Below are 24,249 nucleotides of genomic sequence, written 5' to 3'. Positions count from 1 at the left end.
AAGTGTACTTTCAATCTTTTTTATACTTAGATAACAAAATAAACAATGTCATTAAAATTGTTAATGTGGTGCTGACGTGAATCTGACGTGGCATTGACGCTAAATAGTCTTTAGCATAATGTACATTTTTTTCCTACTACATCAGCACTTAATCAGCAATTTTAAATGCAATTAGTTATTTTATCACCAAAGTGCTAACAATGCAATAGCGTCTTAAATTACAACAACAAAATTGTAGGACTTGAATACTAAAAAGCATGACAATACAAAGAATGTAATTTTTCCCAGCAATAATAACATATTTATGAGTTAAAATATTCATGTAAACCCCATATAATTATTTTAATGAGCAAATAAATATAATTATTATATAGAATTTATATTTACACTTTTTTTATTTTATTAAGTAATAAAATATTATTTCTAACTTTTAATTTTGATTAATTTAGGTCAAAATTATCAACTGTCTATAGTTAATGCAAACCATTAAATTGGGCTAAAATATAAAAAAAAAAAAAATTGAAAGGTTTGAATTTTTTTAACCGTTACCATGCAAGCATCATGAGACCTGCAATTGGCTTTTTTTTTTTTTTTTTTTTTTTTATAAAATCTGAAATTTGCAACAAAAATTAAGAGAAAGCTTTCCAAAATATTTCATTAAACTATAATATCGATAGATTTCTTAAATTTTTTTATTAGAAAGGTAATATATAATTTAACTTGCATTAAAATATCACGAAACAAATGTGGATATTATTGAAAATTGATATATGAAATACTTAACATGATAATGTATTTACAAATAAAATCTAAAAAATGCAAAAAAAAAAAAATCGATTTCCATTTAACTAGTTTTCATTTTTAAAGAGCATATTAATTATTGTTATCAACCAATTTATCCCACGTTAGTTTAAGATAAAGACTTTGTGCTAAATATAAGATTTGAGAAAATTTTTTCCTTTTGAGCTAATTTTTGGGGTAGAGTTAGGTCCGGTCCATTTTTTCTATATTCAAAATTTGCAAGTTAGAAAGTAAATTATTTTAAAAGAAATGGAAATTATATAAAATATGATTTTATTCTATAACAATTCCCATATATTCAATTTAATTTAATTCTATCCATGACTTTTGTCGGCAATGACAAAGAAAAGCACCGAATGAAACATAAAGGAAGAAAGGAATATTGATGCAACAAACAAGTAAGAAGTGGAAAAATTGGATAAACTACACACAGTGTGCAGGCAATTCCTTCATATTAATACAAAGGAAAAGAAGGAATCTTAAAAATTGAAAATTAAGAAATGGGTCAGAATATGGAAAAAACCAAATTAACAAGAAACTAAAGCTTCTCTCTCTCTCTCTCGCTATATATATATATATAGCAGCAAGAAGTTGATTAGCTTATGAATTTCAAGAACTTGGATTTTGTCAATAGTCATTAAGTCATGGCAGGTATTTAAGTTGTTCTTAGTTTGATCATATCAAATCAAATTGCTTCATAAACAATTTCCTTATTTGTTATTTTTATCCTGGAAAACACAGTAGAGAAATGCTATATTATCTGAAATATTTCATATAATTAGAACAATTTGAATTATTTATATTGGCTTTTCTTTTTCATAATTTTAGATTCTACAAAGGTATTATAATATTTTTTTTTTATTAATTTCAGTACAATTAAAATTCAAACTTAAAACTTCAAACTTTTTCATAATTTTTTCTTCTTCAGACTATTGATTGTGTGATATGATTATTATTATTATTATTATTATTACCAATTGCATTATGCAGAAGGCAAAGCAATGTGGAATGCTGGCCCATTTAAATTCACATGGAGAATTAACAACTTTTTCAAATTGATAGAAGACATAGTGCCTTCAGAAGTTTTCTGTGCTGGTGGTTGTAATTGGCATTCTTTATCTCTTCTTTCTAACCTTTTCTTTTCTTTTTTTTTTTAATTTTTTTTGAAACGTTGTTTCTATTTGTTGTTTGGCAGGCGTTTGGTTATTTTCCCCAAAGGAAACAATGAGAATTATTTGCCAATATACCTGGGAGTTGCTGGTTCAAAAAGTTTGCCAAAAGGATGGAGTAGAGAAGCAAGATGTAGCATCGCAGTTGTCAATCAAATCGATAGCAGGTCCACAGTCAAGAAAGGTACTCTAATTTATTAAAGCAATATATATATATATATAAAATCTCTTATCTATCCTTATCCAAATAAAAAACTTTATTAAGGATTCATCAAGCAAGATGGGCTGAAAGTTGCAAATATACAATGAGTGCCTTTTCCTTCCTCCCTAACTTATACTTCCATTTCCCAATCAGAGCATTAACATCAAGAATTCTAGATAGAGAGATAGAGAGACAGGGGTGGGAAAGAAAGAAATTGGGCTGTTTATATGAAGACCTTTTTTTTTTTAATCCCATTCTGAAACCCTTAAACTATAAGATATATTTTTCAATTGAGGTCTATTCAGCCTTTTTGTTTGTATTTTTTGTCACATTAAGTCTTTTTTAAGGGTAAAAATAAAAAATAATTAAATAAGTTAACAATATTAAAAAATAATAATTTTTTATCTATTCTGCAAGTTTCTAGTCCTCTCATGAGTGCAAACAAAATCTACCTACTAAAATTTTCTTTAAAATTTAACTAGTCATATTGTGTAAATTATTTTTTATTTATTTTAATAATATAGTTTAATATTTATTTTTATATCTTATAGTTTTAACATCATATTAAATTTTTGTTAATATTAAAATTTTCAATTGATTATGTTAAATATAAATTGTATTTTATTAAAATTTTAAACATTAGTATCATTGGCCCGCCAATAAATGATAAGAGATATGAATAAAAATGAGCATTTCCATAGAAACTTTTATTATCTTATTTTTTGGGCAAATGTGTTTTTTAAATCTAATATACATAATTATTAAAATAAAATTATTAAGTCAAATATTATTTAATACTAATAATTAAGTTTATAATTAAAAATAAGTTACAATAAAATTTCAACTAATTAGGCCTTATATAATAAAATCAATTTTACTTTTAAAATGAAATTTTAAATATTTTATATTTTTAAATAAAATTATTATTTTTTTCTAATAATGTTAGGTGTATATATATATATTGTTTTACCGGTTTGCAATTTCGTTCATTGTATTATAGGTATATTAAATTAAAAAGTTATAAATTTATCAATTATAGAATTAAATTTATGATTTATTTGTAAATCAAAACAATCAGAATTTCTCTACAATGACGACAATATCGTCCTAAAACAGGCGGAGAATGGAAATGAACATTACAGATGAGGTCAACATTGTAATTTTCATCGATGAGATTTAGATTAATACTTTCTCGATGGGCTTCGGCAGGGTAGAAGAGTTAGGCGATTGTATTATCCGGGGTTAGGAAAGAGGTTTTCACTAAGGCTGCGCATGTCAATGATAGGAAGAGGTTGGAAGATGAGGATTGAGGTTCGGGTTTGAGCGGAGATACAAAAGGGAATCATAATTCAGTAGGACCATTTATGGATATAGAGAATTTGGGAGTAGGGTTTTGAGAAGCCATTCTTTTGTTTCAAAGGAAACGTGGAGAGAGTGATGGATAGGGTTGTGTGTTTTTTATTTAAGCTGAAATTTTTCTATTTATTCCGTTTGATTTTTCAATCCAATCAGTTAGGTTTAGTTATAGATTTTTGAAAAATTCGATTTTTTGATTCGATTAAGTTAATTCAATAAAAAAATTGCAACCGATTTTCTCCATTGCCTAAATACTATATTGCTTTAGCCATGTATACAAGTGCCATTTACGAATTTTCATCCTTTCCTACGCCCTCTAGCATTGTTTTTTTTTTCTTTTTGTTTTTTTCGCTCGACAACACCCTCCCTCCTCCTCATGCTTCTTTTTCTCCAATTACCTTTACCATTTCGCCTCCCTCCTTTGTCTCCTCTTCCTTAGCTCCTTCTTATTCTTCGTATTGTGCTCCTGTGTGCTGTGTTGCTTCGATGCTTATTTTTCTCTGGTTACCCTTGCTTCTTCTTTGTAGAGGCTCAGATTTCAGCTTCATTGTTGCTGTGTTGTTCATGATTGCACTAGATATCTTCATATCACTAGATATCCTGTACTCATTGTTGTTTTGTTGCTTCATGCGTTGGGTCGGATCTCTTGCGATTCTTCATGGTTTTGTAATTCTGTTGTGATTGATCTCTTCATAGGTGCTGCAATTGAAAGAACAATATATGGGGATTGTTATATGGGTTTCTTTCGGGATTTACTTCTTAGGTTTAACTTTATTTTTTTTTTTTTTTTGATTTGATTTGAGGATGTTTTGGTATTTATTTATTTTTTTTTATCATGATTTGTGAATCAATAATTGAGTATACAGTTAGGTAGTGGTGTAGTGGGTATTGGGAATTGTTTATGCTTGCTAAAAGCTGAAATCATCATCGTTTGCTCTCTGTAGCATTTTGTTCAAAACTGATTGAACTGAATTGAATTCAGTTTGATTACTAAAAATTCAATTTAGTTTCAGTTGATGTTTTATACAAAATCTGTTTTTTGATTTTTCAACTTTGGTTCGGTTCGAAACCGAGCAAACCAAATGCTTCTCCTAGTATCCCTAACTGGAAAGCTAAAAAATAGAGCATCCTTAACTGACTCGAGTCAGTTATAGTGATCGTGAAAAAATATGCTAGACGCACTTAATTGGTGGGTGAAATTTTTATCCTAAAAAAATAAAACAAATGTCAGATAATTTGTTGTTTGGTCTCGAGGGAGTTTCATCAATCCGACGGTACCTTTCTAATGCCCAAGAGCCTTTAATGTTGAATCTAAACTCCATTTTTTTGATATTCTTCGACATATGCCCAAAATTGGTCAAATTAGTCTCAACAATCTATGAGTCTAAGCCACAAGGGTCACGATGGCGCCCTTGGGTTGCTTGTTTGATTAGCATTGCAATTTGGCCAGAATTGCGCTAGAAAGATCATAGCATTGCAATTTTCACTTTTTGATTTTGCCATTTCAAGTGATGTCTAGGGGCGGGGTTGGCCAAAAAATGTTATCTAGAGAGTGAGGAGCTTTTTGTTGGCAGTGATGTGTCCTTTCAATCTCGGGAACATCAAGAAAATGTGAAAAATGTTCTAGAGGTATTTTTTTTTTTGTCTCCTCCTATTCTTGCCATTTTCGTCGTTGTTCATCGCTTTTTTTTTTTTTGGGTGCCATGGAGTCACTCGGCACTCGTAGTGGCGTCACTAGTTGAAAACAATGATTGGAGGTGGAGTGGGGAGAGAAATTGGTATGAGGGAAAGGGGGAGTTGCGGATTGCAAGTCGTATGTTTGACCTACTCATTGGTTCTCTCTCTCTCTCTCTGTCTCTCTCTCAACTACCCAATCTCTCTTTTTCTCTTTTTTCGTTAGGGAGAGTTAAGACAAAAAAAAAAATATTTTTAGCTTATTAAAAATAAAAAAAAAACATCGAACACCAATAAATCATTTAGGATTTGAAAATCAAATCCTAAAATTGCCATATTGAACCTAAATCATTTATAAAATAAATAAAATGAAATAATTTCAAATACTTTAAATAAATTGAAAAATTCCAATAATTCCTACAAAATCAAATACATAGAAACAATAAAATATTGAAGCTGAGTTTACACTATGGTCCATAGATAAAACCAAAGTCAAAATCTAATGATAAATTTAATTGTCAAAATTACCTTTTCCATTTTCTCTCTCTCTCTTATGTCTCTCCTCCCGGGTTTTCTCTCTCTCCCAATGTTCTTCTTTGTGAGAGATTTTGACTTTGAGAGGTGTTATTATTTCTTTTAAAAGACATGTCATATAAGTAGACAGTTTTATTTTATTTTATTTTTCTTTTTTCACAAGCAAATTGTAAATATGAGTTTTCTATCTTATTTAATTACTGAAATCATTGATTTTGATAGAAGGATTAATTTACTAATAAAGTTAAACATTAAGGATTAAATTATTAGGTATTCAAATAGTGGGAAGAACTAGTGAAATTTGCATAAACTCGGGATTTTTTTTTACATAAAATACCCTTATTAAAATAATAAAAATAAATTAATAAACTCAAAACTTTTATCACTACTCATCAATCCAATTGCACTCAAGAAATACCATGGTAAATGCACGTATGCTGCTAATATATAACTAATATATGCACTAGCTTTACACCATAGTACACTATCAAGGGCATCTTATCAATATTGACAATAGTCTTATCAACAATGAACATGATTGTCTTCCTTTGGACTCTATACTCTTTTTCCATGTATGAGTTGCAACTCTCTACAATATTTGTATTTATATTCCAAAAGAAGCCATTAGGATTTACGTTCTCACCCTAGCTAGTAAGTTAAATCAATTTTTATATTATTTCAAGTTCAAAATTTTTCATAATATATAATTTAATTTTTTGCTATGTCAAAAATTATCAATAATTTGATGTTAGTGATTTGTTAGAAAATAATATTTATTTTGCGAAGAACTTAAAAACAAAAAGTGCAAAATATATTAAAACATCAAGTATTGTATTGATTTTTATTGTAATTTAATTTGACAATAGATAAATTCTTGAGTTCAATTTTTTATAATTATCAACTCAGTTGAGTTACGGCCGAGTATTATATTGAGCTATGTTCAACATGAGTTTTGCAGTCAAGTTTTGTGAATTGGATTATATATCCTTATAAATTAAATCATAATGCCTACAAACATTTGTTTTTCTCCTTAATCTATATATGTTTTGCAGATTCACAAGCAAAACATGTATTCAATGAATTGGGAATCATGTGGGGTTTCAACTCTTTCATTCCTCTTAGCAAATTAAGAAATCCTGCAGAAGGGTATCTTGTGGGAGATACCCTTATAGTTGAAGCTGAGGTTCTTGTTTATAATGTCCAGCATTACAGCTCAAGCATTGACCCTAAAAAAGAAGTAGCTAGTAATGAAACTGTAGAAAGAGATGATTCTCATATCTTTCAATTAATCTGTACATGGGTATTTATATACAATTGATTCCTATAATTGTGTTATACTAATTAGGAAGAAATCCTAAATAAGAAATCCTAAATAGGAATACAGAATACATAATATACACAGAAATAATATAATGATTGACTTTCCATAACACTCCCCCTCAAGTTGGAGCATAGATGTTAATCATGCCCAACTTGTTACAAATGTAGTCAATCCTAGCTCCATTCAGAGCTTTTGTGAAAATATCTCCTAACTGCTCTCCAGTTTTGATATGTCCTGTTGAGATGATCTGTTGTTGAATCTTTTCACGAACAAAGTGACAATCAATCTCAATATGTTTGGTCCGCTTATGAAATACCGGATTAGAAGCAATATGGAGAGCGCTTTGATTATCACACCACAATTTCGCAGTGTGGGGGTCTTAAAACTGTCTCATCTAGTAATTGAAATATCCACATTACCTCACATACGATTGTGCCATGGCTCAGTATTCGATTCACACTAGATCGAGAAACTACACTCGCTTCTTGCTCTTCCAAGACACCAAATTTCCTCCAACAAAACGCAATATCCAGAGTTGACCTCCTATCAACCTTAGATCCACCAATCGGCATCAAAAACATTCAACATTTAACTGCCCATGATTACCATAAAACAATCCTCTTCCATCAGCTCCCTTCATATAGCACATGATTTGTCCAAAGTCTTCCCTATGAGCAACAATTGGGGAAGACATAAACCGACTTACCACACTAACGGCATAAGCAATGTCAGACGAGTGACAAGAAGGTAGTTCAATTTTCCTACCAATCTCCTGTATCTCTCGGATCTTCAAACAACTCACTATCCTCGCTAACAGCTTGTAAATTTGGAGTCATTGGTGCACTACAAGGCTTAGCACCTAATTTTCTGTCTCACAATAGATCAAGGACATATTTTCTTTGAGACAAGAAAATACCCTTCTTACTTCTCATAACTTCAATACCCAAAAATACTTTAATAATCCCAAGTCTTTGGTCCAAACTGGTTTGGAGGAAGGTTTTAAGAGATGAAATACTGCAGAGTCACTCCCGGTGATGATAATGTCATCCACATAGACTACTGTGAGAATTAGACCACCTCGATTGCTTATAAAATACCGAGTGATCACACTTACTCTTTTGCATACCAAATTCTCAGATCGCTTCACTGAATCTCCCAAACCAGGCCCTAGGACTTTGTTTCAAGCCATAAAGAGACTTCCGAAGCCTACAAACTTTACCCAACTCCCCCTGAGCAACAAACCGAGGCGGTTGCTCCATATACACCTCCTCCTGAAGATCATCATGAAGGAAAGCATTCTTGACATCCAATTGGTGCAGGGGCCAATCATATGTAGCTGCTAAAAAGATAAACAAGCGAACAGAAGTAAGTTTAGCTACAGGAGAAAAAGTGTCAGAGTAATCAACCCCATATGTCTGAGCATATCCTTTTGCTACAAGGCGTGCTTTTAATCTAGCCACGTAACCATCGGATTTACTCATCAGTAAATACCCATTTGCAACCAATAGCTTTCTTACCAAGTAAAGGCAACAGCTCCCATGTACCATTAGCATCTAAAGCCTCCATTTCCTCTTTCATAGCAAAGACACCGGCCCAGATGAGACAAAGGCCTCACCAATGATTAGGGATGGGAATAGAGTCTAAAGAAGTAACAAAACACCGAGAACAAGAAGACAATTGATTATAAGAAACAAAAGAAGAGATAGGGTAAGTACATGAACGTTTACCTTTACGAAGAGCAATGGGTAAGTCTAGATCGTAATCATGATCGCATGAGGCACAGGATCTCCCAACGAAGTAGCCGGTGGAGGATCTCGAGTCAGAATCTCCAATCTCCTAGAATAAACATGAACAACGGAGGCCGAGTAGGTCTAGAGACGGAAGAAATAGGTGTGAGAGAGGACTAGACATTGGTTGACAAGATATATTAAGATATCATCTTCCTCCCCGACTCTCATACACAGATGATTGAGAAAAAATGGAGTGGACTCAAAAATGTGACATCTGCGAAACAAGATAACGATTAAGAGTAGGAGAGAAACAACGGTACCCTTTTTGGATCCGGAGTACCCAAGGAAGACACATTTGAGAGACTTTGGATCCAATTTAGTAACTCATGACGAACATCACGCACAAAACAAGTACAACAAAAATACGGGTTCAACGGAAACAAAGATTTTGTAGGGAACAAAGCGATAAGGAATATCCCCATTAAGGATGTAAGAAGGCATACGATTGATCAAAAATATGCCGTAGAAACTGTGATCACCCAAAAGTGTTTAGGAACTTTCATCCGAAAAGAAGAGCACGAGTTACCTCAAGAAGATGTCGATTTTTTCTTTCGCCACGCCATTTTGGGATGGGGTATCCACAGAAGACGATGAAGAATTCCTTTTTTTGTCATATAAGAATGAAATTGTGATGAAAAATATTCTTTAGATTTGTAACTTCTTAATATGCGCACATAAATATTAAATTGATTTTTGATTTCATTACAAAAGGTACAAAAGATAGAAAACAACTCTGAACGATTCTTCATTAAATATAACCAGTAACACGAGAATAATCATCAACAAAAGTAACAAAATAACGAAATCCGCTTTTAGAAGTAACAGTAACAAGGACCCCAAACATCGAATGAACTAACTCAAAAGGGGATGAAGCCCGCTTTATTGACTCTAGACACGTAAGGCAAACGATGATGTTTTGCAAACCGACACGACTCACATTCTAAATCGATAAAGATCAAATCGAGGACACAACTTCTTCATGGTAGACAAAGAAGGATGACCCAATCTACAATGAGCTTCAAGAGGTGTTAAGGTAATCGAGCAAACAAGCGATCGCGTACATGATTTTCCGAATGTAGAGACCACGACTCACGCCCTCTACCAATAATCCGCCGTCGTAAGATCCTCAAACAAACACCGATCGTAAAAAGGAAATAGAACAATTTAAGGTACGAGTAAGTTTACTAACAGTAAAGTAGATTAAAAGAGAAATTTGGTAGACACAAACAGATGACAAAGAAATTGTGAAGTAGGATTCGCAGCCTAACCCATGACACAAGAAGTAGAACCATCGCCTAAAGTAATGAGAGGAAGTGGGATTAGATGAAAAGTAGATAGAAGACTAGAATTACTGTCATGTGATCTGTTGCACCGTAATCAATAACCCATGTGGATGAGGAAGACACAAGGCATGTAGTGGATTTACTCGACTCGTGATCGCAGATGATAGGGAACTGGTAGGCTTTAGAGATGCCGATACTTGGGAAAATCGTGCAAAATCCTCTGCGGATACCAAACAGCTTTTCTCAGAGGAAGATATCAGAGAATCCTCTGCGCCATATTTGCCATCCGTGATCGCTGATTTTTCCTCTGAAGTTGCGGACAATTATATTTTGTATGGCTGTGCTCATGACAATAATAACAAATGACTCCTCTTGAGTCCCGATTAGAACTAGCCTCTCCATTACGACATTACTTGCCTGTAATTCCTCCTCTACTTCCTCTTCTATTACCCTGTTGTCCATTTGGATTATGGCTAATAAGAGCACTACTGGCAGGCTGTGAAGATTGGGTACTCTTTGTACGAAGGACCCGTGTGAATGTTTCATGCAAAGAGGAAATCTCAGAACTGGAAAGAATCTGAGATTTAGCAGTCTCATACTCTGAAGGAAGGCCTGCAAGAAAACTCATAACAGCCAGTTGCTCCCGTTGGGCCTGCTGAACTTTCAAATCATAAATAAAAGGCAACAATACATTAAGTTCCTCATATACACGTTTAAAATCCATAAAATAATCCGTGAGAGACTTATTCTCTTTCTCAAAGACAGTAGAATGCCTTACAAACATCATAAATACGGAGATATTCCCTTTACGAATACGTAAAATCTAAGTAATCCATAAATTCCTTAACAAATTCACAGTGATTAATTAAACTAATTACCTCACTGTGAATCGAGTTCCGAAGCTGCAAAAACAACCGAGCATCCTCCCTTAGCCAAGTTTGTTGTGTATCATCAGTAGGTGGATCTTTAGTAAGGTGATCATCCTTATCAATGCTACGAAAATAGACCCTAACAGCCTTACTCCACTCAAGATAATTCGAACCATGAAGTTTGCGTTCCGTGATCTTAGTCATCATCGGAATCACATCAGAACTACCATTCTTATTGTCTGCCATTTGTTGAGACAAAGAAAACTAACCAAACGCTAATCCAAAGTCCGACAACAAAATAATCCAAAATCACAAGCAAATACGAAATAGGATCCGAGAGCCAAACCTCAAAAGTCCTTTAATAGTGTAATTGGATCGTGCAACAAGACACGCTGGTGGAATGAGGGGATTGAGGCGACGGGCAATGTTGATTGAGTCGAACGCCACGGCCAAGGTCTCTCCCGAAATGGGTGGTGAGAACAAATAATCACCCTAGATAGATGACTCGCTCGATACCATGTAGAAAGAGATGATTCTCATATCTTTCAATTAATCATACATGGGTATTTATATACAATTGATTCCTATAATTGTGTTATACTAATTAGGAAGAAATCCTAAATAAGAAATCCTAAATAGGAATACGTAATATACATACGTAAATAATATAATGATTGACTTTCCATAATGTAAAACAAAGTTTCGAGCCGCTGGTCGCACTCGCACCACCAACAGAACAAAAGGATACTGAACCAAAGGTTGTCACAGGAACTCCTGTAACAACTAAACCATTGAAGGAGACTAAAGATCAAGCCATTCAAACTACGGCTCCCGCCAGTGATCAAGAACTCATCAAGTCATCACCATCTCCTTCAATTACTGCTGAGACAAAGATTCTTTCAATGGTAATTCTGTTCAATTTTTATATTATAGCAACAAAATTACATTTTTAACCCTATTAATCTTAGAGCTTGTTTATTCGTGGAAAACAATTTTCTATTTTTTATTTTTTATTTTTTAAAGAAAACTCAAATTTTTATTTTTTATGAAAAATAAAGGTAAACATAAAAAACGAGTTTACTTGTCAATAATAGAAAATAATTTTTTAATAAAAATTTAAAAAATCATGTTTTCATAATTAAAAAATAAATTATTATAAATTATATTTAAAAACTAATTTTATTTTTAAATTTTTTAATATGTGTATAATAATATTGTTAAATTTTTTTATAATTGTAAATAAATATTTTCTTAAATAATTATTTAATTTTGAGTATGATAAAAATTATAATATAGTTTTGATGATGGAAGTATTATTTTGCATTCATTCAAAACAATTGGAAAAATAGAATTTTTATTATAAAGAAAAACGGTAGAAAACAACTTAAAAGTCATTTTCAAATTTTAATTTTCAATTTTTTAAAAATATTTTTTCAGAAAATTACTCCAATTCTTCCATCGTTACTGAAACTCCTTTATCTTTGAACCAGACTAAAGAGGCCATTCAAGCTACTGCTCCCGCCAGTGATAAAAAACTCATCGAGTCATCATCACCGCCTCCTTCAATTACTGCTGAGACAAAGACTCTTCCAAAGGTAATTCTGTCCACTTTGTACATTGCTTGCATAGAAATGGAGTCTATTTATTAAATTAGCATTAAATTAATATATTGCATAAAAAATATTCAATTAAAATGAATAATAATTGGTTATTATAATTTTTAATTCATTGTTATAAGGAATATGATAGATATTTATGACACAATTATTAAATTCTTTTTAGAAATATAGAGGAAAAAATTTTACATTTTTAATGTATTTCTCTTTTTCCTCTTTATTTTCGTTTCTCTCCAAATGAGAAAAAAAATTTATTTTCATTTCATTTACATTCATTTTTCTCCCATCCAAACAAAAGAAGGAAAAATAACAAGCTATTTTCTTTCCTTCCTTGTATGATTTCCTAAACAAAGCACCAGTTTTAACATCATAAATATATGATATTATGAGCAATTTTCAATAGCAACAGCATGTTACCACCTGTTTTGTAATGGTGTTATAGACTTTTGGTTATAGGTTTTTATGCATTAACTATTATTTGTCGCTGACTTTGTTAACATTTTTTATCTTGTAATAACAGGCAGAACCTCCTCCTGATGTGGTTGAGAAAAAGCTTCCTCCAGAAGTACTAATTCTTCCCATTTTATATATTATATAGAAGAGATTTCGTCAATTGCTCAAATTTCAAACTCTAAATTTTTATATAACATCTTGTATCTATAAGCTCAACTGGCCCAAACAACTTTCTTTCAGAACCCAAATTATTTAATAATTGAGCTTGAGCTATATAAACTCTATAAGTACTCAGCAGATAAACATTTCTTTTGTTTGCACGGCAGGATCTTCCTTCTGAGACTAGAAAATCTTCTCCAGATGTGCATACAATATCTTTGGGTCTCCTTACAGAACTTTCCAACAGGACTAGAACTCAGAGATCTCCTTCGAGCAGTGAAATCTCCAGGTCAAACCAAGCACCTAATCCTGAAGTTTTGCAGAAACAATTAGAAGGGTTCTTCAATATGCCTTTAGAGGCTATACAGCAAGCTAATGCCTATGGCAGTATTGAGGGAATTATCAGTTCGCTCATTCAAGATTGTAATGATTTGCGTGAGAAGACAATTCTTGAAGATCTTCTCTCTCGCTTGGCAGAATTTAAAGAGAGTATTCCTGTGGCTACAACCATTACAGAAACTGCTCAAGCTCGCAGAACATCTCTTTCAGGGAAAACCACTGAACTTGATGCAAGATTGGCACAAAGACAAAAGAAACTAAGTTTCTTGGAGATTGAATTCTCAAGACTTTCGAAAGAAGAAGAAAAACTAGAGGCTCAAATTCAACTCCTAATTAGCCAGAAGGAGAAAATTCCTGCTAACAAGAAGCATGTTTTAGCTGACTTAGAGAGAAACAATGAAGACGCTGCAAAAGATTTAGAAGAATGGCGAAATCTGGAAAGTGAAATCAAGCAGGCGAATGTCGATTGGCTTGGAGCTAAAGAGAAACTAGCCTTAGCTAATGTCCGTTGGAAACTCTTCAAGGAGGATTTGGGTCTTGGAAAGCTTAACATTTCGTAATCGCTTTTATGTTGTTAATTCCTTGGATTTCTCATATTATATTAATGGTCTCATAATTCATCGCAATTTGGCCGTGTAATTAAGTGTACTATAATTTTATTTTAATTTTAATATACTCGTCTTGACGAATCTAAGTGAAATCCCACTGCTTATACTCTCATCATTTAATTTTAAGGCCGTAATTTTGTTGACATGCATCACTTTTATGGCCATAATTTGTCTCAAATTTGGCTGAGAGAAATTCACACGTTAAATATGTTTTCAAATAAGTGGTTCATGTTATTTGGGACTGTAAATGAGTTGAGCTGCTTGAGTTTTGATTGGATAAAAGTTCAACTCATTTTAGCTCATACTAAACAAGACAATCTTAAACTTGCCATTATTTAGCTCGTTAAGGCACTTGAAACGGCTTGTTTGCAAGCTCGCAAATTGACTTGTGAACAAGCTTGTAAGCTGGCCCATGAACAAGCTTGCAAGTTGAATTGTGAATAGGCTCACGAACCGGCTCATTAACAATATTGTGAGCTAGCCTATTTGAAAGCTCATGAACATGCTCATTTAATAGATTTGTGAGCTAACTCAATAAAAATACACTTACAAGTAGGCCCGTGAGCTGGCTCCTCTACGAGTTCATTTATATTAAGGCCAACTGAATAGAAAAAGCCAAATGTTTTCACTAATTAACAATTATATCCAAATATACTAATTTTTAATCACATATTTCAACCTTTAAGATTGGGAGCAATTGTATTTAAATTAACCCTTCAGTTTTAGGATTAATTTTGTTAACCACAACAAAATGCATTGATTATAAATTATTTTTTGGCTTCTTTTTGTTATTTTGTTATCAATCACTGCTCTAGGTTGGCAAAATTCAAAATCTCCCAAGTTAATTTTATGGTTTTAGCTATAATTGCTTTCATTCTTAAAAGTCAGCATATAAAGTCCAAAATTAGAATGTTAAGTGTGGATATAATTGCTAATTAGCGAAAACGGTTCTTTTTTTCTATCCAATAGGCTTTGTATTAGTTACACATTTTCTAATGATGTAAATACATTAATTTTGTTTATGATTATTTCATATAATAATATATTAATATACCTATTTTTTAAAAAATATTATAAATCTTTATAAAATTAAGTTATATATATATAAGTGATATGCCTTTAGCCGCTAGATCAAACCAAGCTATTATCATTTTTATGAGATGTCTTCATCTAACTAGTTGCTTTCTTATAATTAAGCAACTAAAAAGACCATTCTTTAAGGATCACATCTAGTGGCATTATACGGGGCCTTATTATTATTATTATTATTATTATTATTATTATTATTATTATTATTATTATTATTATTATTATTATTATTATTTTACTTATGTTTCAATAACACACCTTGCCAACCTTAAAAGAATAATAGCCATAAATTTTTTAGTGGTGTGATTAAAGCAAAAATGGGAGAAATAAATGCAAAACTAAAATCCAGATGCTTGATTATACAGAGGTTCTCTTAAAAGGCATTAGGCTAGTTTAGATTATCAATGATAATGTTAGTTATCTTGCTTGAATTTTAGATATATCTTCATAGACTTGAATTGTGACTCAGCTTAAAAAATTTTGCATTGCGACCCGAATGAAATATTTTCTAAGGTCAATGTTGGGCTCTGGGCTATGATATTAGTATAAATATTGTATTTTCTGCAAATTGCAGTAGTATTTGAGAAATTCGAGAAACACCCTTGGATTAAGGTTTGAGAGTTTTGTGCAATTTTATCTTGCTTTTTTCATCGTAATGGAATTTTTTTTTTCTTTCGTATCTTGCTCGTGGACATAGACTTTACAGTTGAACTATGTAAATCTTGTGTTCATTATTCTTCTATTCTCTATATTGTGATTGTACAATATTTTGTGTGCCTTTTAAAAAAAAAAATCAAAATAAAGGGTGACCCAATGCACGAATTATCCAGGTAGTTGACCAAGCTAGGCTAAGCATGTATTAATGTATTAGGCCTATAAAACAATGCCCTTTTGGACATAAAACACCAAATGTTTGCATGATTTTGCATTTTTATCCAAAAATTTCAATTTTGGATCAAGTATCCCAACATTTCACATTGGGAGCAATTATAGTCAAAGCCTAAAATTGACTTAAAGAAATTTAAATTTTGTCCACCAAACTTACGAGGCTAATTGACTGAAAAAGTCAAACCTTTGCGTGCTTTTGCATTTTAATCCTATCATTTCAATTTTGAAAAAAAAAAAAACTAATTTTGTGGGGAAAGTGTGGCTCTGATAACGTAGCATCCTATTTGGCATTTTTTATTCTAAAATCGTGAAAGCGACTTGACACATCATTTTGGCAAATCATACAAAAAAGCCAAATCTTTACGAGCTTTGGCATTTTAATCCTATCATTTTAATTTTGACAAAAAACTAACCCTCTCTCTCTCTCTCTCTCTCTCTCTCTCTCTCTCTCTCTCTGCATTTTATGATGGAAGTTGGTAACTTTGTGAAGGTGACTTCTCAATAAAACTTAAACAATTTTGTGGACCTTTCATAATAAAACAAATAGATGATACAACACTTTAATTCCTTTCCTTTCTCTTCTATTCTTTCTCCAAACTCCTTTGTTTCATCTGTTTCTACTCTCATTGATACCATTAAAACCAGAAAACCATACCTTGAATTTTTTCTACATAAAACTAGTGCAATTCAGTTCAGAGGATTTCCCATAAACACTACTTCAGACTTCAATGATGCCTTCAAGGCATTTGCCTTATGTTAGTGGAGCTGCTCCTTAGACCAAATTGTTTGATGCGTTTTCAAAGCCAATGAGTCCCCACCTAACCATAAGATCCCCTTCCACCATGAGTGGTGCAGGTGTGCTTCTGTTTATTGATCAAAGCTTTTGGGCAATAAGTAGTTAGTTGATTATGAGGTTATTTTATAATTATTAGTATAAAAATTTGTTGTTTTTTATTAATATTTTTCAGGTTTCAGAGTTCCCATCGAAATTTTTCTTCTTTTATGAAGTAGAACTAAAGAGTTGGGGAGAAACTTTTATGGGTCTTAGCCATATTTCTTGAAGATTCTTGAAGATGAAAGTGTTGCCATTCCTTCCATAATGAGAGAGAGAGAGAGAGAGAGAGAGAGGTTATTTTTTTGCCGAAATTGAAATGATAGGATTAAAATGCCAAAACGCATAGATGTTTGGATTTTTTGCATGATTTGCCAAAATAATGTGTCAAGTATGTTCCACAATTTTAGAATAAAAAATGCCAAATGGAATGCTATGTCATCAGAGCCACACTCCCCCCAAATTAAATTTCAAATTTAGATAAAATTTCTCTAAACCTTTTAATTTTAGCTGTTTTTGCCAGAATTGAAATGATCAAATTAAAATGCAAAAGCGTATAAAGGTTTAGCTTTTTTTCTATGATTTGGCCAACTTATAATATGGTAACCAAATGCCTTAAACTTATAATATAGTAACACCCTAACTAAATTTTGGACTTTGGTAATTAAGCTGATTAATTATTTTAAAAATTATGACTATATCAATAAAAAAAATAAAATCAGCTCTTTTAAAACATATATATATATATATATATATATATATATATATATATATATATATATATATATATATATATATAATTTAAAGTTTAGGACATTTGTTTACCATAATTATAAATTTAGTGGATAAAATTTAAATTTCTCTAACCAATTTTGGGCTTTGGCTATAATTGCACTCAATGTCAAAGTTTGGGATGCTTAATTCAAAATTGAAACGTTTGGATAAGATTACAAAATGACACAAACGTTTGGTGTTTTATGTCCAATTGCACATAAAATAATAGATAATAATTAAATTAAATTTTACATAAAAATTAATTATAATCATTTTATCCCTATTAATTACTAAATAAATCAAAATTACGTCATTTTTAAGGTGTAAAAATTAATGTTTATTTTTATGTGTTTTATTTGCATCTTTTAGGCTGATTTTAGTTAATTTTTGCATATGTCTATTTATTAGTTTATTAAACTAATTTTATTGTTTTTTTGTTCTAGTAGTGTTTGTGGTTAATTTTTGTTTATTTTTGGAAATTTATTATGGCTTTGCACTTTTGTTAGAAAAAAAAAATCCTAATTTGAGCTGAGATCATGAGAAAAACTATTTAAATAAGGAGAGCACAAGGTTGCCATTTCGTGGGATTTGTTGTGTTATTTTTAAAGATATATACGAGCAAGGCCATGTGTCAAACACTGGCATGCCCATGTCACATACAAAAGTAGCTGCAGATTTCCTTGTTTCAATGGGATTTCTTCCCTTTATTAAATTTTTGGTCTCCAAGGCTAAGTGGGAATTAAAAAAGGGTATAAAAACCCATCTTTAAAGCTTAGAAAAAAAAAAAGAACTTTTGGATTGAAGGAAACCAAGCTACCATACTTAGAAGAGCAAGGAGAATATTTTATGCACATTGAACCTTGAAGACACATGAGTTTGATCTTTCTATTTTTCTTTAAGCTTTCATGATGATTTTTCTTTCTTTTTCCTTGTGTTTTTCCATCTTTAGGATGGAGTAAAACCTTAAATTTGGGTAAGATGGATCCTAAACCTATGTTTGATTATTTTAACTTGAATGCAATGATTTTATATAGGCTTTCAAGATGATTTTTCCTTTCTTTCTTCTTGTTTTTTTCCATCTCTAGGATAGAATAAAACCTTAAGTTAAGGGAAGATGTACCCCAAACCTATGTTTTGATTATTTTAATTTCAATGCAATGATTTATTTTCTTGAGATTATTAAATATTGTGATTAATGCTTATGTATGTTGATTGATTGATGGTTCTAGTTAGGTTTGAATGGAAAAGCTAGGACTTATTTCACAATTGACTGTATAATTGAAATTGGAGGAAAATATTGCATGTTAAGACTAGGCAAGCTGAATAGGAATCCTAAGAATAATGTGTGGTCCACTTAATTCATAGCCAAATAGGGTGAATTAACCATAAGGGCATCCTGTTCTCCATGTATTTGGATTATTGGCTATCCAAATAGGGATCTTTCATTTAGATGAATATTCATCTTACAGAATGATTAATTTAAATTAAATTACAATAGTATATTTATGGTTATCGCCTTTTTGGTTATTTTACTGTTAATAACATTTTAAAATTTTAACTAAACACATAATAACATCTTTTTTTTTACTTAATAATATTTTTATATTTTTTTGCCAAACAAGTAAACTACTTTTCAAAATGGTATTTTTGTGATAAGCACTTCTCAAGTTAGTGATAGCATAATTTAATAGTAATGTCAAACAGACTTTAATTTGGTCACATGGGTTTGAGTTTTGTATTTACAATATGTTAAAGATGAAGTATTGCAGGCTACTTTAAAGAAGAATTTGAGTGTGGTTAAAATTAATATGACTGAATGCTTGACAATTTTCTTAGGTCTATAGATGGCTCATAGTAAAGGGCTTTAGAAGGTAATAATGGAGACAGATTTATAGGCTCTATTCAGTGCGCTAAGTGGACATACTGCTGATTATTATTTCTTTCATATAGTGGATGATATTCACCATTTGGTTGTTGTGTTTTAGAAATGTTCTTTTTCCTTGGTGAGAAGAATCGACAACTAGGTGGCTCATGGCCTTGTAGGGAATGCCATCTCTCAAGTTTCAAATTTAGATGTTTATTGTGTTTTATTCCCACAATTGCATGCTCTTTCTTTTAGGTGATATGCCCGAACTTTAACTACTTTAATGCCAGCTATTTTTTCATAAAAAGTTCTATTAGCTGAATAAATCTAAACCTATGTGTTGATTACTCATTTAGAACTTTTTGAGCACCTCTAAGAACTTCCAAAATTGAGCATTAAGCATCGCCTTTAATGCTCTTTGTGGAAAAAGCAAAGTTGGGACATCTAGTTTGGGAGGTATGTATGTGGCTTCCTTCTCTTCAACATCTTTGTCTTTAATCATTTTCTTCTCTCCTACTAGTGGAGCCTTTTCAACTTCATCCACTCCCCCTCTTTCTTACACACCATTGCCTAGTTGATTCTTTACTAGTTTTCCACTACTTAGTGCAATAGCATTACAATGCTCTTTTAGATTCATGTTTGGTTGGCTAGGTAGTTTACCATGGGCTTTGTTTGAGGAGCTAGCCTGCTAAGTAATCTGATTCTCAAGCATTTTATTGTAAATGGCTAGTTAATCCACTCTGGAAGTGAGCTACTTGATCATCTCATTTTTTTTTTATGACTGTGTTATTAAAAAGTTCTCCATCATTGCTTCCATGGCTGATTTCTGCTCTTGAGGTTGAGGTTGAGATTGAAGAGGTGGTAGCAAATACGGTGGATTAGGATTTCTTTGCTGAAACCTAGTGGTGGTGGTTTATAGCCTTCTTATTAGTTGATGGGTTGATTCTACTGATTAAACCATGAGAAGTTTGTGTGATTCTTCCATCCAAGATTGTAAGTATTTGAGTAAGGGTTTCTGCCCACTCTCTCCCTAATGTTTCCATTATTATTCATATAGTTCACCTATTTTGAAGAGGGATTACTATAATTGTTGCATTCTGAGCTTTGGTGTCCTTCTCTATAGTGATTATAAAACATATCATTGGCTCTAATGGCATTAGCACTCAACCTACCTAACCTCTTTATCAGCTGATCAAATTAAGCATTGATCATGCTCAATGCATCTAGTTAAAGCACTCTAGCTAATTTTCTTGTGTCTCCTCTTTCATTGGCCTACTCAAAGTTATGGTAGGCAACCTTCTCAATGAGATTAAAAGCTTCAGTTGTGGTCTTTTCCATCAGATCTTCACCAGTTGCTGAATCAATGGTACTCCTTATTGATAGTAGCAACCCATTATAAAAATTCTAAATGAGCAGCCAATTTTGGATGCCTTAGTGTAGGTACTCCCTTTGAAGATCTTTGTACCTTTCCCATGCATCATAGAGAGATTCATTGTCCCTTTGTCAGAATGTATTAAGTTTGGTGTGAAGTTTAGTTATCTTCCCAAGTGGAAAATATCTAGCTAAGAAAGCTTTTAACTTATCATCCCATGTGGTGAATGAATCAGTGCCCTGAGATAGTAACCATTTCCTTGCCTTGTCCCTAAGAAAGTATGGAAAAGCTCTAAAGCAAATGGCATCTTTAAAAACCCTATTCATCTTGAATGTATCACATAGAGCAAGGAAGCACTGGAGGTCAATATGTATATCTTCTAATAGAGAACTCCTAAACTAGCCTTGTTAAATCATCTGAAGCCATACTGGATTCAACTCAAAGTTGCTAGCGGCCGCAGTAGGTCATGTCATACTTTGTCAAAATCCTTGGATGTTAGGTGCACCATAGTCTCAGAGGCTTGGCGTCCTGCTCTGCCATTTTTAAGATTTGGCCTCTTGTTGCTTCTTCCCCTTTTTAATGGCTTTTAGAGTTCTATCTATTTCTACATCTCATTTAAGCAATTCCTCTTCTGATTTAACTCTAGTCATTAACTAAATATAAGTTTCTGAAAAGTGATCAAATAAGCCAAGTGAGGTATGAGAATTAAAACAAAACAAAATAAAATGTCTAAACTAATTAAATTGCCTATCGTTCAATATCAAAGCACAAGTCCCTAGTTAAGGTGCTAAAGACTTATTGTGCAAAATCCCGCAAGTACGTGGATCGTTAACAAGTAATAAAGTAATGGGTAGAATATTGTTCCCATGAGGATCATATTGAATACTAAACTAAACATCAATTACAATTATCTAGACGATTGAATTTTAGAGAAATAGAAATTAAAATCAAATGAAATAAATCTAAAGAAATTAACTAAACTTGAATATCAATTAATAAAAGCATTCCAAAACTAGGGGTTCACACTTCAATCAATTACAGGCCTAATTCAATTCATTCAATAAATGAGAAATTATTACTTTGAAGGAAATCAATCTTAAGTTATCTTAAGTCCTCTCTCAAGGCACTCAAATTGTATTTTAATAAACTCAAGCTCTATTTTCATGGCGATTAAATTAATTAAAACACATTGTATTCTTATGATTGATTATTAAATCCACATAGAATTCTAGCCTATCTCTAGATCAAGAATTATAAGTTTACAATCCTGTTTATTATTAATACTCACCTTTTAATCCTTTAATTAATATCTAAAATCAATACTAAGTAGAGCTTAACACAAAACATGCATTAAGAACATAGGAGATTGAATCAAAGCATAAAAAATCCCAATTTATTAAATAAAACCAAACCAAATCTATAACTGAATTGAAAGTGCTACATCCTTAACCCTAGAATAAAGAAACTACTCATTTATGGTGAGTTTTATAATCACGTTTATAAAAAAATAAAGAAAAGATATGAGAAAAAAAAATAGAATAAAAGAACCCAAATGGAGAATCGCAGCCTTGGATTTTTGGAACTTCAACTAGAACTTCCTTTGAAAACCTTGTAGATCTGTTTCTCTTCTCGCCTTTCTTAAAGCTAATGTGCTCTTTTGAATGTAAAAAGGTTGATCCCCCTTGAAACCCTGACTTATTGTATTTATATCTAGTGAACAACCATTATTTTAGAGTCCAAATAGTCTTAGAAAACCTCTAGGAATGACCAGGAGTCGTGGGAGGTTGAATTTGGATTTCTATAGCTGACAATAGCATGAGATGTGTAATGGCTTTAGTTTGCATGGCCTTGCCTTGTGTAACCTTCTGGAGCTTGATTTTTCAAAGTTTCAGTAACTCAAAACATGACACGAGCTGTATTATTTTATCAACCAAGAAACACGGTTCATGTTTTTTTATTACTTGAGCCGTGTTGTTCCTTACTTCAATTACACAGGCTGTGTGACTCATAATAGGGGCCGTGTTGTCTTCTTTCACATTTTTTGGTGTGTTTTGACATTCCAACACTTCTGCAATCACCTCCATGCCATTGTAGGCCATCGATACATACCTAATAAAGGCTGAAAACTAAGGAATTGGACCAATTTAACATGAAATTTAAAAGTAAACTAAACACACTTGAAAATAAGCATGAAAATAATAAAATACTAACAAAATGCAATGAATATGCTTCCTAAATGCCTATGTGATTTGACTACATCAACTTTTACACCTAAATGCTAGGTGACTTGACATGTCACAATTTTTAAATTTTTAAAGTGATTCATTTGTGTGAGTGTGTAAATTTTGATCCTTTCTGGCCTTTTTAATTTTAGTAAATTTTCAATCTTCTCTCCTTCCGATTTTCAATCCTCAATCTCAATGCCTGTTGTCAAGTTTTAAACTCTTGTTACTGCCTCTGATCAAATCCACCATGTTCATTCCGCTCTATCCAACTACACTTCTCTAGTCAACTGATTCAAAAACAGTATTGCCATTGAAAGTAAATCAAGTAATCTTCTCTTCTCTTTTCTTTTCTAACTATTTGTTTTTTTTTTTTCTTTGCATCATAAATTATGGCAGAGGATGATTAGTTTCTCTCTCTAAAATTGTTTAGAGTTTCAATTTCCTTTAGCTTTTACTTAACAAACAATTCAAAAACTGAAATCGCGTAGTCATTTCATTTGGAGTGATGTTTTATTGATTCATTAATTTGAATGCGATATATTATGGAGGAAAGTCTCAAAAGTAATTAGCAAAGAAGAAAAGAAGCTCTAAAAAGGACTAGCTTGAGCTCAAGCTTTAATATGCAAGGTAAGCACATCATGTTTAATCATCTTATTGATTTCTAGTGTTAACTAAAGCAATGTGGACACTATCTCTCTCTCTCTCTCTCTCTCTCTCTCTCTCTCTCTCTCTGTGTGTGTGTGTTTAAACCTATGCAAACCTTTACGATTGCCAATAAAATGGTACATTGTGTTTTAAAAAAGAAAAAAGTGGGGGAAGTGTTCAACCTATGGTTATTTGCTGGGGAAAGTTGAAAGTATCTAATGGAGGACTTAAAGGATGTTGAAAAAAGACTCGGGTTTTATCCCTGATGGTGTCGATGGTGAGGTGATGAGCTGATTTGGGTTGAGTTCAAAAGATAGGCTTTGAGTTTATGGAGAGGAAAATAAGACCTAGGTTGAATGGGTGTATTGTGGCTTGAGTGAAGCTAT

The 24,249-nt window shown here is 32.0% G+C and overlaps 2 protein-coding genes across 2 annotated transcripts; both read left to right on the top strand.

Annotated features, from left to right (window-relative positions):
* Nucleotides 1–1,802: 1,802 nt before the first annotated feature.
* On the top strand, nucleotides 1,803–7,391 carry LOC131178600 (ubiquitin C-terminal hydrolase 12-like). Its single transcript, XM_058143683.1, has 3 exons — nucleotides 1,803–1,909; nucleotides 1,997–2,154; nucleotides 6,789–7,391. The coding sequence occupies exons 1-3, from the start codon at nucleotides 1,803–1,805 to the stop codon at nucleotides 7,052–7,054; spliced, it is 531 nt and encodes a 176-aa protein (XP_057999666.1). The 3' UTR covers nucleotides 7,055–7,391.
* Nucleotides 7,392–11,173: 3,782 nt separating this feature from the next.
* On the top strand, nucleotides 11,174–14,204 carry LOC131183142 (uncharacterized). The gene is made up of 5 exons (XM_058153229.1): nucleotides 11,174–11,178; nucleotides 11,700–11,904; nucleotides 12,490–12,594; nucleotides 13,136–13,180; nucleotides 13,395–14,204. The coding sequence occupies exons 1-5, from the start codon at nucleotides 11,174–11,176 to the stop codon at nucleotides 14,124–14,126; spliced, it is 1,092 nt and encodes a 363-aa protein (XP_058009212.1). The 3' UTR covers nucleotides 14,127–14,204.
* The last annotated feature ends 10,045 nt before the right edge of the window (nucleotides 14,205–24,249 follow it).

This window comes from Hevea brasiliensis, chromosome 1 (genome assembly GCF_030052815.1).
Source record: "Hevea brasiliensis isolate MT/VB/25A 57/8 chromosome 1, ASM3005281v1, whole genome shotgun sequence".
Classification (NCBI taxonomy): Eukaryota; Viridiplantae; Streptophyta; class Magnoliopsida; order Malpighiales; family Euphorbiaceae; genus Hevea; species Hevea brasiliensis.
The sequence above is the reverse complement of the archived record's forward strand: the minus strand, read 5'-3'. Positions and strand labels throughout refer to the sequence as shown.